Here is a 12904-nt window from a genome sequence, read left to right as displayed (position 1 = left end):
TAAACAATTCTCTTCATATGGTGTGCATCACAAGAAACCAATAGGAAAAATTATGCGCGGGCAAGTATTTGGTAAACGGTAAATGTCTCCTTGTTAAGATGGCATGCTCTGCTAAGATCTATGATGTTCTATTTGCTTGGGAAGTAAAATTGTTATGAAATGTAAGAACTAAGCAAAAACCAACGGTGAATTCCCCTGTTATTTGTCAAAGCTGCCCTCAAACAGCTCCATCATAAGTTTTGCCTAATTAACACAATTATGCAGTGGTATTGGTTTAAAAAATAAATAAACATAAATACACTAAAAAGAAAAGGAGTTAATAAACATGTGAAGTAATGTTTTGCATTTTCTTTATTTTTCTTTCGAATATGAATTATACAATTCAGGTGGCGTTTCAGCCTTAGCAAATTGTGAGACTTGGCAGAACAGTAGCATTCACCTCAGTCAGATTTGGTTGAAAAATGAACCAAAAAAGAAGAAGAAAAAAAGGTTGAACCCTAAAATTCAAGCTATACGAAATTAAAAGAAGAAACTGAGGAGAAATTACATGAACTGGACCCAAAATTAAAACAAAAAATTACAAGACAAGTATGAATTTTTCCTATGTGTCAAGAGCGGGAAATGATACGTGTGTAGAGAAACTCGTTCCACGTGTCGGGCAACCCAGGAAGGCACCAATGGATGCAATCTGCATAAGTTTCTGGGTCTGCTTGCTGCTCTGGTGTTAACATTTTGCCTTGTCTGATTGTATGGACTGAGGTATGTGCATCTTTGCGAAACTCAGAGAGGGTTGTGATGTTAAGAAAGTAAACAGGCACTTTCATTGATCGAGTTATGTTGCTTGAAATCACAAACAGCCTGCGATCTGTGCCCACCTCCAATGGAGTTGTTGCGTTCAAAACTGGTGTCGTCTCTTTTGCACATTTTATGCCATCTGGGTTGTCCCAATCCAAACTCCTGTTACATTTCATTTCATGCACAATATTACTTAATTATGTCAATAATGTTCAATGTGCGACTGATGCTAGCACAACAACTAAACATTCGACTGAAACTGACACAATTACTCGTGTAACACGCATGTAATGTTCATTATGTCAATAATATTATGTGGAAAACGCTATTGTGTGAGCTTGCTTTGATCAACGATTGTTTGTCGTTGCATCACGAGCTCATGTTCGACTGACTGTTGCACAACTACTCGTTTAACATATATTTATATACAATGATTGTTATTTGGAAATATCAAATATGTAGTGGTTAACCAACCAAAACCAAAACCATAAATTAGGGTCTAATCAAAGGTTTTGGGGATTCATACACCCACTATCAACCACCAAAGCTCATGCTCACCTAATGGGGGTATTATTATATTCTTGTTTCCCTTTCACATAACCTCTGGACAATTAGAAAAAGTAATGTTAGCTGAGCTATAAATGCACTTTCTGAACGAATACTTGGCCCAGGACTAAGACTTGCCTCACAAATTCACAATGAATTGATTGAAAGCAGAGTTGGGTAAATTGAAATTTACAATCGGGTAAAGTTACATTAAAAAGTTGGCACTAAAGCTCTAATCTTTGTTTAAATCTAAAACCATTACAAATTAGTTAATTAGGGCCCTAATCAAGAATCACCAAACTAAGATTCTTGAGTGCCCATGTGGTGAACACACTTACAGTTGTTTCTTGGTATTATCTTACCAGTGAGACAAATGACTTTGATTATATAAATCTCTTGTAAATGCAGAGAATATTAATTCGTAATTATTATCGATGCTTTTGTTTTACGTTTTCTTTTTTTTAAATAAAAATGCAAATATTTTGGCAAAACTGTTTCCACATTTTGAAGCATAAGAAAATAATATAGTAAAGGAGTGTGAAAATTACTTGATGTGGAGAGGAGACATGCTGGTGAAGAAGACAGTGGTCCGATTAGGGTCAATGTTCTTGTCCACCCATTTAGCCCATGTCTTCATAACCTTCCGATACGCTACAGGCCGTTCGATCTCATCAAACTCCGTGGCCCCTTGATCGAACGATCCTCGTCTTTTGTCATTAAAAAACAACAAATAAAATTAACATTATTAATTTGGAGGCAGAATTTATTTATATTTTTTGAGGTGATTAAATGAGCTACTTACAGAACTTTCATTTTGAAAGTGTTCATCCACCAAATGTATGTGTTGAAGATGAGGAAATCCACACCCTTCCAGTTTTCTCCATGCTTCTTGATTGATTTGGGCATGATTATACGATTCAATATGCTGTGCATTGTGGGATCATCTGAATTCGACTCCACCAGAAATGGAGCCCAGTAGAACTCCACTGTAGCATTATAGTCCTATAACCACATAAACAAATAAACTTTTTATAAATAAAAAGAAGAAAAAAACAACAAAACATCATAATCCAGTTTCAGAAATATGTGTCGGCTGCTCATAAATATGCCAATTCTTAACCACTAGAGCTGTTGGCTTGCTGGAATGCCAGACAGACTTACATGCATGAAACAAAAATAATTGTTCTTTTTCTACAAAGCTAAGGTGGGCCATGTGTAAATAACTTTCTGCTTGAGTAAATTAAGAGAACGGGAAGAAAAAAAAGGGTAAAGAAGAAGATGATTTTATGCACCTCAATTCTGAAAACAGAGAGAGAGCCATTCTTTGTCAAGTTCTTTCTGCCTGGAGGAATGATAGACTGAGCAAAACATATCATGGATTCCCACTGGTTTCTGTTCAATGAGTCTCCAACAAACATGAGCCTCTTGTTTCTCAATTTCTCCAGCAACAGCCTTGCATTGAACCTTAAGCACACAACAATCATCATCATTAAACCCAGAAATTAAAATTAAAATCAAAATTAATGTGAAAAGATGGAATCAGAGAATCAAAGGCATGTATGCTTACTTTGGAAGATTACAATCTCTGGGCTGCCATCTCCAATGTTGGTACAGAGAGTCCTTTCTTCCATTTCTCATGCAAGTCACTTGCGCTGTGAGAAACTCGCATTCATCTTCTTTGTACAAAGGGTGGGTGACAGGATCGAAAACCCAGTCTCCATTAAACAAATCACAGTCTTCTGGAGGCAATTCAATCTCTTCCTCTTCTTCCTCTTCCTCTGGTTGTTGAGAACCCAACAATTCAATCTTCTGCTCATCGTCTTTTTCCGTGATGGATTTCAGATCAACCGGTTCTTGGGTTTCCTCGGAGCTATTCTCCAACTGGGTTTCTTCCAATTGAGCTCTTGAACTCAGTGAAACCCTGTGTTGGATTTCGCTCGGTTTGGTTTCTTGAACAGAGTCACTCTGTTTGGTCTCTTGAACAGGGGTGTTCTCTTTTGTTTCTTGAACAGGGATGCTCTGTTTTGATTCTTGAACAGGGTTGCTCTCTTTTGACTCATCTTCTTGGAGCTCCTGAGCCTTAGGCGTTGAGAATGGAAATTCGGCAATGGACTTCACATCTTCATTGTACATGAAGATCCCAAAGAGGAATATTGAGAAGACCACCACGAATATGGGGAGGTTGTTGTTCTTGCGTGCCTTCATTGACACAGATTCAAGGGGAAATGCCGTTTTTCTGCGAGGTAGCTGCATGAGAGAGAGAGAGTGGAGAAGAAGAGGTAGTGAGAGATGGAGTGGGAGAGGGAGAAAGAAGGAAATATAAGAAAGAAATGAACAACATGAAGTTAAGTTTAAGTGGATTTGCTGATTTAGTATTATTAGGTTAAGTTTGTTTAATTGGGTGTTCGGTGAAATGGGGTTATCTTGAAGAAATGGCTTTGGCTTTTGGTGGAGGGAGAATTGTCTTTCTCAGTTGCTGCTTGCTTATTTCTATTATAAGCCATGGCTAACTAATTCCTTCAACTTGGCCCAAAGAGAGAGAGAGGGAGAGAGAGAGAGAGAGAGACAGAGAGACAGAAGTAATTTCAAAGCTTTGCCAAGTTGGTCTTAGTCTCAGTTAGATGAGAATGATCAGCAGGTTGTGGTGATGATATGGAATTAAGCACTCAACACAAAGGCAGGCAGTCTGTTTTTGTCTGTGGATTTTGATGGGGAAGCTTCAACAGTCATATACAGTTCTTAAAAAGTTCAAATTTCTATGAAGTCAAAAAGGCTAATAATAAATAGTTTGGTCAACACTGTTGGAGGATGGATAGTTTCAATCAGATGGCCATGGATATAGATTTATGAGCATTGTCCATTTTCATCCTTCACCTTTCACTAATTCATGTCCACAAAACTATGATTTTGTGTTGAAACAGTGCTTGAAATTCTTCTTAGGAGTGATGAACTTTGGCCATAATGTGCTTTGCCTTTTTGGATTGAGCCTGTGCTGGCTATTATTAAATCCATTCATGCATGTAACTCCTGTTTGTCACTGTATATAACCACTTTCTCCCAAATAATAATATATAACTCTCAACCTATTATGCCATGGGTAAGGAAGTAGAGGGTATAGGAAATAATAAGGGAGTTTCACTAAAACACCTAAAATGGGGTCTGAAATTATAAAAAAACCCAACACCCAAAACACTTTATAAACACACCCAAAACCCATCATTACACACACTCAAAACCCATTTATAAACACACCCAAAAAATATACAATTGTTGATTTTGAGGTTGATTTTGGGTGTGTTTCTATGTTTAAATAGTGCGTGGGTTTTTTTATAAATACGTGTCTAGGATTGGGTTTATTTATAATAATCTAAAATAATAATTACTCTCAACCTAACTCATAAATTATAACATTTGCTAATGAACAAACTAAATTAACAGAAAGGTTTTTTCATAGACATTAAAAAAAATTTGTCTGAAGTCTAAAACTATTAGGCCACAACCACAAATATTAATTACTGTAAAATTCATTATAATTAGTTTGCCCAAAGTCATCTAATCATGCATTAGTTTTTAAAAAGGTCACCTAATCATACCCTTTTATTTATGTCCATGTAAATAAACTGTGAAAATTAAAGTTATTTCTTTTTTTTAATAGAAGCGATAGTCTAAACTACAAAGGGATGAAGTTTCTTACACGCACACTACTAAGGTACTATGGAAATTCGAACCCTCGACAATCAAGGCCTTTTCCACTAACTAGACCATGTTGGTAAATTGAAGTTATTTCTTATGAATATGAAAATAGGGTTGTAAAATGCAGTCTCGAATGGTCTAGGCATATAGCATGCATGTGAGCTTTCTTTGTCCCCAACAACAACAAAGCTTCAACCGGTCAAGCGTATAGTTGATGCATCATTGAAGGCTCTTGATCATAATGATTTGTTTTACAGCAACAAATCCTAATAATTATGAATAACTTTATGTTTGAGAAAAGTAAAGGCTAAGGAACACTTTTTTTAATTACTTTTGTTTTTTATGTTTTCGTGTAGTGAGTATACCAACATTCTCTGGTTTGTGCTGTGTACTTCATCTGCGTGGTAGTTTGATGGGTGGAGAGTTTGCTTATTTTCCAAGTCAAGCCAAATGCTTCAGCAAAACCACTTCAACGCAGACATTTTACAGCTCATGTCAATCCATGAAAATGAAAAATAAAAACTAAATACGTCATTAAAAAAAAAAAAGAATAAGTTCTGCTCTTGCATGGAAATAAAAAAAGGTATGACGGCGATGGTTTTCTAACACTTGAAATATGAGGGAGACAAAGGAAACATCAAATTAAGAGTGAGAAGGTTTGTAGGGCCGAAATAATTATAGCCTCTAAAATAGTTTGGATGAAGCCTAAATACAATGTATATATAATTGAAAAAATAAATTTTAAGGTTTTATTCTATTGATTTAAGAAAATTCTATTGGGGTTTAGAGGATTTTAAACATACATTGTATATTAAGAGGCAAAACATGCATATATGAGCTTAGCCAAGTGGGTTAGAGAGGATATGCTCTCCACTCTACTCAAGTTTGAATCCTCATTCCTGTAGTTTAGATTAGATTAGAAGTAGATTATCACTTGTATAATTTGTATAAAGGCAAAATATGCAATTTATATATGGGAGATATACTATTATTTCATTCTTCTTTGAGAGATATGCATTAATTTATTTCCTAACTTAACTGGATTTCCAGCATGCATTAGAAATAGCCATTAATTTATTTCCTAATATCGTAATGAAAGTTATAAGTAGGAGCAAATATTTATTTTCTAATTTAATTTGATAATTAAATAATTATCCTAGTGTAATATTAATGTTTGGTTGGATATATAATATTAATGTTTTTTTGTTATTGAAGATAATAATTATCTACTTGCAACAATAATGTACTTAATTTTTCCTATTGATTTGATGCTTTAGGTTTAGAAGTATAAGGCTTACGACACATAAATATTTATTTCCGCATGCTTTATTCTTAAAATTGGCAAGTAATTTTTGTGTGGATATATACTACTAACTAAACATAGGTTTTTCAATACTATGTGTTAATGAGTGTTGATACCATTCCCCTTGCTCATGTTTGTTTTTGCTACATTGGAAGAAAGAAACCCCATTGGATTTCATTCTATTTGACTAGAGTGGTTACATTACAAAGCTTACATCTCCATCGAAGTAGCTGTTTTTCTAAATTGAGTTGAATTAATAGAAATTTGTGTAGTTTCTCTCTAATATCGGTTATTTTATAGAAATTTGTGTTATTTTAGAACCTTACCTGAACCCTAATTGTTTCTTCTTCAAGTTCTTCTTCTCCATATGGGATTGCTTTTTTTGGCCAAAAATCTGCTTCACTTTAAAGTTAAGTAGTTTAAGGTGTTGGGTAAAAATAAAATATCCCGATTATTTTAAAAGCAGTGGCCTTTTGACAGCTACTTTTAAAAGTAGACTCTGGGTTTATTTTCAAAACTACTTTTAAAAGAAGCAGAGATGAACCTTTGATGAATTTTTTTAATTCACAAAATATCATCATTAATTTTTTAAAAATGACCCACCACATCCACCTCCACCACCACTGCCACTACCACCACCACATCCTTCTCCTCACTGGCGGATCCACAGAGGCGCAAGGAGGTGCAGCTGCACCTCCCCTCGCCGGAAACTTCCTTGGGGATGCCGGAATTTGCCCCTTTGCTAGTGCCCACCAATTGTTCGACTAAATGCCTCAAAGACGTTGTATTGTTTGCTGTTGTGTGAGACCCTAAATATTTACCTTATATTGTTGGGCTCGATCTCACAAGCATGTAGGAGAAAACGGTTCATCAATCGAAGCTACACAACCAAAGTTATGAATTTTCGAAGTTTTTCTTGAATATTTGAAGTTAAGTTGAAGAGGCACAGTTTAAGGAAGAAGAAGACTCCGCGTGCTTCTGATTTTGATTCTTTTTTAAATGGCCAATAGCAAGCCAACACATGTCTATTTCTAATTGGCCTAGCTTAAAAATTCATTAAAAACCCATATGTGTGCCAAAAAATTCACCGAAAATTACCCCAAACTTTTAATCACGTGTACTTTTATTTCATGACCTCCAATTTACATGTGCTTTTGGTTAGATTAATTGGTATTGACTTTTGTTAGATTAATTATGTAATTGACATGGATTTTTATTCATATTTAATATGAATTTTAGTAAACTAACTATGTCAATGACAAGGATTTTGTTCATATTAATTGATATCCATATAGACTATAATCCATTAGTTACTCTTATTTGTTTTAATTATGAGTGACATTAGGATTTTGCACCTCCCCTGAAAAATTCCTAGATCCGCCACTGCTTCTCCTCCTCCTCCGCCACCACTACAACCTCCTCTTCCACCTCCACCACCTCCACCTACACCTCCACTTCCACAACCACCATCCTCTCCACCACCACCTCCACCACCACCACTACCACTATATGATTAGCGCGTAACACTTTCAACATCATGTCTGTTTTAGTTATTATTCACAGTTACAATAATTTTATATTAAAATTTACCAAACCGTTTTGACAATGCTTTTTGTATTAACAGCACTTTAAAAATATTGTTTGTTTACTTTACAACTAATTATTTTCAAAGCACAACAGAAGCAACTTTTTTAAAAAGTGACAGAAATCCCAAACTGCCCTTATTACTTGCAAAATATAAGGGAGATTCAAAGAAGCATATCTAAGGGGCAACAAAAACCCTGCGTTTAGTGGCACAACATTCTTTCATTCAATATCGGCTTCAAAATTCTTCAGTTATAGTTCTCTCTTTTGAGTCATTCAGTCATTGAATTAGTACTATCCATCATCTGATTTTGCTGTTAATTGAGAAAGTATAGAAGACTTTGGATAAGGCTACTCAGACATATTGACGTTCACCTTGCCATTCCCTATGCTTGCTTACCCTTTCTATCCGGTGAGACTCCTGTCTTGCTTCTTAGTTATTTACACATAATTAATGAGCTTGGGGATTTCTTTCTCTGATTGGGTATATGATGCTGATTTCTTTCAATCACATTGGAGTCGGAGTCCAGGAAAGAGTGGCTCTCATTTTGATCCAAAGAGCGAATAGTTTGTCCCAAATGAAAGGAAAATATCATTACCTCCATGCCTGTTGGACAGCAATGGCTGCGCTGCTAGTCGGTCTGTCTTTCGTAATGGGTCCGGGCCAAATGCGTAAGCTCTATGGCGGGTATGTTCTATTTCTTGTGCTTCTACATAATTGGTAGAAAATGAAAATCTCTACCATTCTCACATTAATGTCTTTGGACTTACGTTCAAATGCTGTTGTTTGTCATGTGGTTGGACTTAGTCACTTACTTGCATCACCATGGCCATGAGGACAAACTCTCATGGTATCGTGGAAAGATAAAGTGTTCAATTTATCACCTATCCGAGAAATGTCAACGCTTTAGCACTTATTGAACTGAATAAGGCTGAAGTTTGGTTCTGCATTTATCAAACAGGAATGGAGTTATCTAAGAGGATGATTGACAACCCTCCATCGAGACTACGGATTGATCAACAACATCCATCATGACATTGGAACCCATGTCATACATCACCTGTTCCCTTAAATCCCACACTATAGCTTAGTAGAAGCAGTGAGTACCACTTATGCCTAAACACCATTTAGCTGGGAAAAATCAATTCAATTATGTACCCCATTTTGATATGGTTCTTGTTCATATTAATCTTTTCAGATGGCGGCAGCTAAGCCTGTGCTTGGGAAGTACTACAGAGAGCCAAAGAAATCTGGGCCTCTCCCACTTCACTTATTGGGAGTTTCTTAACTTATAACAAGCATAAAACGTGATCATTACGTCAGTGATACTGGGGATGTTGGATATTATCAAACTGATAAGAAACTCGGCGGGTCAGTGTTTTGATTAATATTATATGAAAAAACACTGTATTCTAATTTTATTATTACTTGACACACCAGTAACTAATTGGCCATGGCGTTAAAAATTGTATGAATGTTACAAGAGTTCAGAAGTTCAAAATTTTCCCGATATATTAAAAAAAGAAAAATATAAAATAGTAATAATAAGATCACAAACTTCCTCTAGTCTCACTCTCATAGAATAACCTTTGAGTGCCATTGTTCTTCTTCTTCAACCAAATCCCCATAATTCTTTAGAGAAATCATATTGTCGGTACAACTATGGATCGTCATATGAGTTTGTCTATCTTTGAGTAGTACACTCTTCATGGACTTACGTGTTAGATCCACAAAGAATATACTTCTCCTACATAGATAGTTCTCCTCGTGGAAAAATATACCGTGCTCCCACTCGCCAAAGTCGAAAACCCCAGACGCATGAGTCCCGAGACGAAGAGGATGTTTGTGCATAAATATTTTGTAATTTAGCACCCACTCATGTTTCTTCATGTTTCTTCTTACCATCATAATTTTTCAATACCAATACCCATATCTCTATATCTGACGAAGAAACATCAACTAGGGCCAAAGATCCCCTGAAATTAAGCAAGTGAACAAAAAGCGAAAGATCCAGCTTTATTTTTAAGGCAAGGGGATGAGGAGTCCAATAGAACTCCTCGTTCTTGAAGTCAAAAGAAAGTATATGTACCGACAACTTGTCATCTCCACTAATCAGCCAATGCACGGCTCCATGTGTAGATGTTGCCACAGTGCAAGATGGATAGCAAGGGGGAGCTGAGGGTAACTCCTTCCATGAGCTTGTCCCCAATACAAGAACTTCAGCCGTCACCACTGTCTGGCGGTCCTCCTTTAGATAGCGGGAGACACGAACAATCTTGTAGGTGTTTGTCATATTATCAAATCCCATGCCAAAAGTATCACTGTTGCAGAAACTATTAGGTGGAACTTGGAGGTCACTCTTAGTTGGGAGCATTAGAACTTCTCTCTTCAAAGGATTCACCAAGACAAATGATCTTCCATTCCTCACATCAGCCCTCGTAAAGCCAAACAAGTTGCAGAAAATAAAATCGTGCTCATAATAAGAACCCATGGACTTTAATTGAGGAACAATTGCATGTTTGCTCTTTGTCAATGAGTCGCCATCGTATTTCAATGGGTGCATCCTTTGTTCACCAAAGGGAGAGGGAGAAAGAAGAAAAAGTCGAGGTACTTGATGAATTTCCGTGGGTAAGGCGTCCATCAAGAATTGGATCCGCAAGAAGTTGTTCACTTGATCAAGACTAATGTACGGATTTTGGAGATGAAAATATTTGTTATATGTCTTCAATTGCTCATCCAGCTCCCCTATTTATATACAAATAGATATCTTCTAATATTTTAATTCAACGTCCTAAACCCTAATGCATGTTGGAAATCAAATTAAATTAGGAAATAAATTAATGTATATTTCTATTTATCCTAATTACACTAGGATAATTATTTAATTATCCAATTAAAATATTTGTTGTCTAACCTAAAACTAAGCATTAGGAACCCATTAAGCATAGAAGAAAAATTTAAACAACCAAGCATGTATCTAATCCTTGTTGTCGAATGTCCATACATACTCTTCCTATTCATAGTTCAATTCGAATTAAAGCATGGTGTCTACTCTTAATTCAAACCAAGATAGCTAACATGCAAGCCTAAATGGTGATCAATCATTCAAACTAGCATATTAACTTATAAGCATAATGAATAAGAACAAAAATCATAATTGAAACTTGGAAACTAATTAAACTTGAATACTTAAGAAAGAATGTACATTACAAATAAAAGTAAAGTAGAACTTGAAAAACTTAAGGAGAATTTCAGCACAAATATTTCATTACAACAATTGAAAACTAGAAAGGAAACTAAGAGAATTTGAGGGAGAGAAGGGAAGGGAGCTCTAGAGAAGTGTTTGAGAGCTCCCCCCCTTGGGGTGTGTTTTGAAGCTTGAAGGCTTCTCTATTTATAGGGCTAAGAGGGAGGAACATCATGATGAACTCCCACACCATCCTTCATCTTTTGCTGCACCTCAAGCATCTTCACATGGGTTCAAAGGTGATCAGTTGTGGCTGCCTTTGCTGCCAACCCATGTGGTTGCCTTTTGGTTGCCAACCCATGTGGTTGCCTTTTGGTTGCTGAAAAACGAGTTTTCTGAACCAGTCTTGGTGTAGGAAGGCCAGAGGTTTCAAAACGTATCCAATGGTGCTCAAATTTGGATATGTTATACTAGACACCCATTGGAACAACTTCTATGAAGAAAGTATTCCCATCGGAGCAGTAGAAGTGTGCGTTTTGGGCCTTGCAAGTTGGCAGCCGAACAGAGACTGGAATTGACTTCATTTCATTTCTTTGCTTTACATGCATGCACATGCTTTCTCTATAATAGCTCCAGCATGTACCAACTTGCTCCTTTAGAATTTCATAGTTGGAATGCCTCCCCACTTCACTCATTATGTTGGATCCAAAGTCAGTTGCAGCATGGGTGAGGCACATGGCTTAAAGGAGGAGACAAGGCTCAAAGCTGGCAGCTGCAAATCCTCCTGAGCATGGTTCAGTGTTGGACGGGCTAAGGACTCCACATATGTTCAATTGGGCTGAAGTTTGGATATGTTATACTAAACACCCAATTGAACAACTTCTATGAAGAATGTCTCCTCATCCGAGTTGTGCAGATTGCTGAAATGAGACCTGCAAGGTGACTTACGAAACTGGACTGACAAGAAGTGTGGCCCAACTTTGGTTTTGTCTTTAAGCTCTTGCTCTTTGCCAATCAGCCCTTAACATGCATGGATTGCATCAAATGTGATCTCTTGCTATCTTAACCTACAAAACACACAAATAGAGGTAAGTGACTCAAAATAAAGAGAAACTAAGCAAAATCACTAAGTAAAGAAGGCAAGCAAGTGTATGAAATTATGGACTTATCAAAACAGAAAATGGATTAAAAGCACAAGTTTAACTCAATAACATAACCAAATCATAAGCTAAAAGGGTACAAAATGATATACAATTATGAACCGATCAGTGAGATGTATGCTGAAATTGAAGAATTTGCCTAAGTATTTTTGGGCAGAAGCTGTTGCTTGTGCTGTGTATATTTTGAATAGGGCTCCTAGCAGAAGTGTGAATGGAAGAACTCCTTATGAAGTTTGGAGTGGCAGGAAGCCAAATATTTAGCATCTTCGTGTGTTTGGATGTATTGCTTATTCCCATGTCCCAGATCATATTAGAAAGAAACTTGATGAGAAGGCAGAAAAATGCATTTTTATTGGCTACAGCACAGTCACAAAAGGCTACAAGCTTTATAATCCAAAGACAGAGAAGGTTATAATCAGCAGGGATGTCATTTTTGATGAGCAAGGAACTTGGGATTGGTCCTTGAATGAAAGCAGACCTGCAACATATTTTCCAGCAGCTGATAATTATAATTTTGGAGATGATCAACAAGTAAATGAACCAGAAATTCAACAGGAAGTTGAGCCAAGAAGGTCAACACGTGAGCATCGATTGCCATCTCGTTTCCAAGATTATCAAATGGGAACAGGAAATGT

At 36.5% G+C, this 12904-nt stretch overlaps 2 protein-coding genes and 1 pseudogene across 2 annotated transcripts; 1 reads left to right on the top strand and 2 right to left on the bottom strand.

Moving 5' to 3' along the window:
• Positions 1–328: 328 nt before the first annotated feature.
• On the bottom strand, positions 329–4018 carry LOC110749711 (xylan O-acetyltransferase 1). Its single transcript, XM_021949872.2, has 5 exons — positions 2909–4018; positions 2634–2805; positions 2144–2343; positions 1890–2048; positions 329–957 (listed from the first exon to the last, which is right to left on the bottom strand). The coding sequence occupies exons 1-5, from the start codon at positions 3592–3594 to the stop codon at positions 609–611; spliced, it is 1566 nt and encodes a 521-aa protein (XP_021805564.1). The 5' UTR covers positions 3595–4018; the 3' UTR covers positions 329–608.
• Positions 4019–6931: 2913 nt separating this feature from the next.
• LOC110749736 (omega-3 fatty acid desaturase, chloroplastic-like) lies at positions 6932–9306 on the top strand (annotated as a pseudogene).
• Positions 9307–9798: 492 nt separating this feature from the next.
• On the bottom strand, positions 9799–10485 carry LOC110749737 (F-box/kelch-repeat protein At3g06240-like). The gene has a single exon (XM_021949907.2). The coding sequence runs from the start codon at positions 10483–10485 to the stop codon at positions 9799–9801; it is 687 nt and encodes a 228-aa protein (XP_021805599.2).
• Between the last annotated feature and the right edge of the window lie 2419 nt (positions 10486–12904).

Source organism: Prunus avium, chromosome 2 (assembly GCF_965620075.1).
Source record: "Prunus avium chromosome 2, drPruAviu1.hap1.1, whole genome shotgun sequence".
Classification (NCBI taxonomy): domain Eukaryota; kingdom Viridiplantae; phylum Streptophyta; class Magnoliopsida; order Rosales; family Rosaceae; genus Prunus; species Prunus avium.
This window is presented reverse-complemented; position numbering and strand designations above follow the sequence as displayed.

Excerpts from the sequence above, each read along its gene's own strand:
- LOC110749737 (XM_021949907.2), bottom strand. The coding sequence starts at position 10,485 with ATGCACCCATTGAAATACGATGGCGACTCATTGACAAAGAGCAAACAT.
- LOC110749711 (XM_021949872.2), bottom strand. The coding sequence starts at position 3,594 with ATGCAGCTACCTCGCAGAAAAACGGCATTTCCCCTTGAATCTGTGTCA. Across the intron at positions 2,049-2,143 it reads ACTTTCAAAATGAAAGTTCT|ACGAGGATCGTTCGATCAAG; the intron begins GTAAGTAGCTCA and ends TAATGACAAAAG. Across the intron at positions 958-1,889 it reads ATGTCTCCTCTCCACATCAA|GAGTTTGGATTGGGACAACC; the intron begins GTAATTTTCACA and ends GAAATGTAACAG.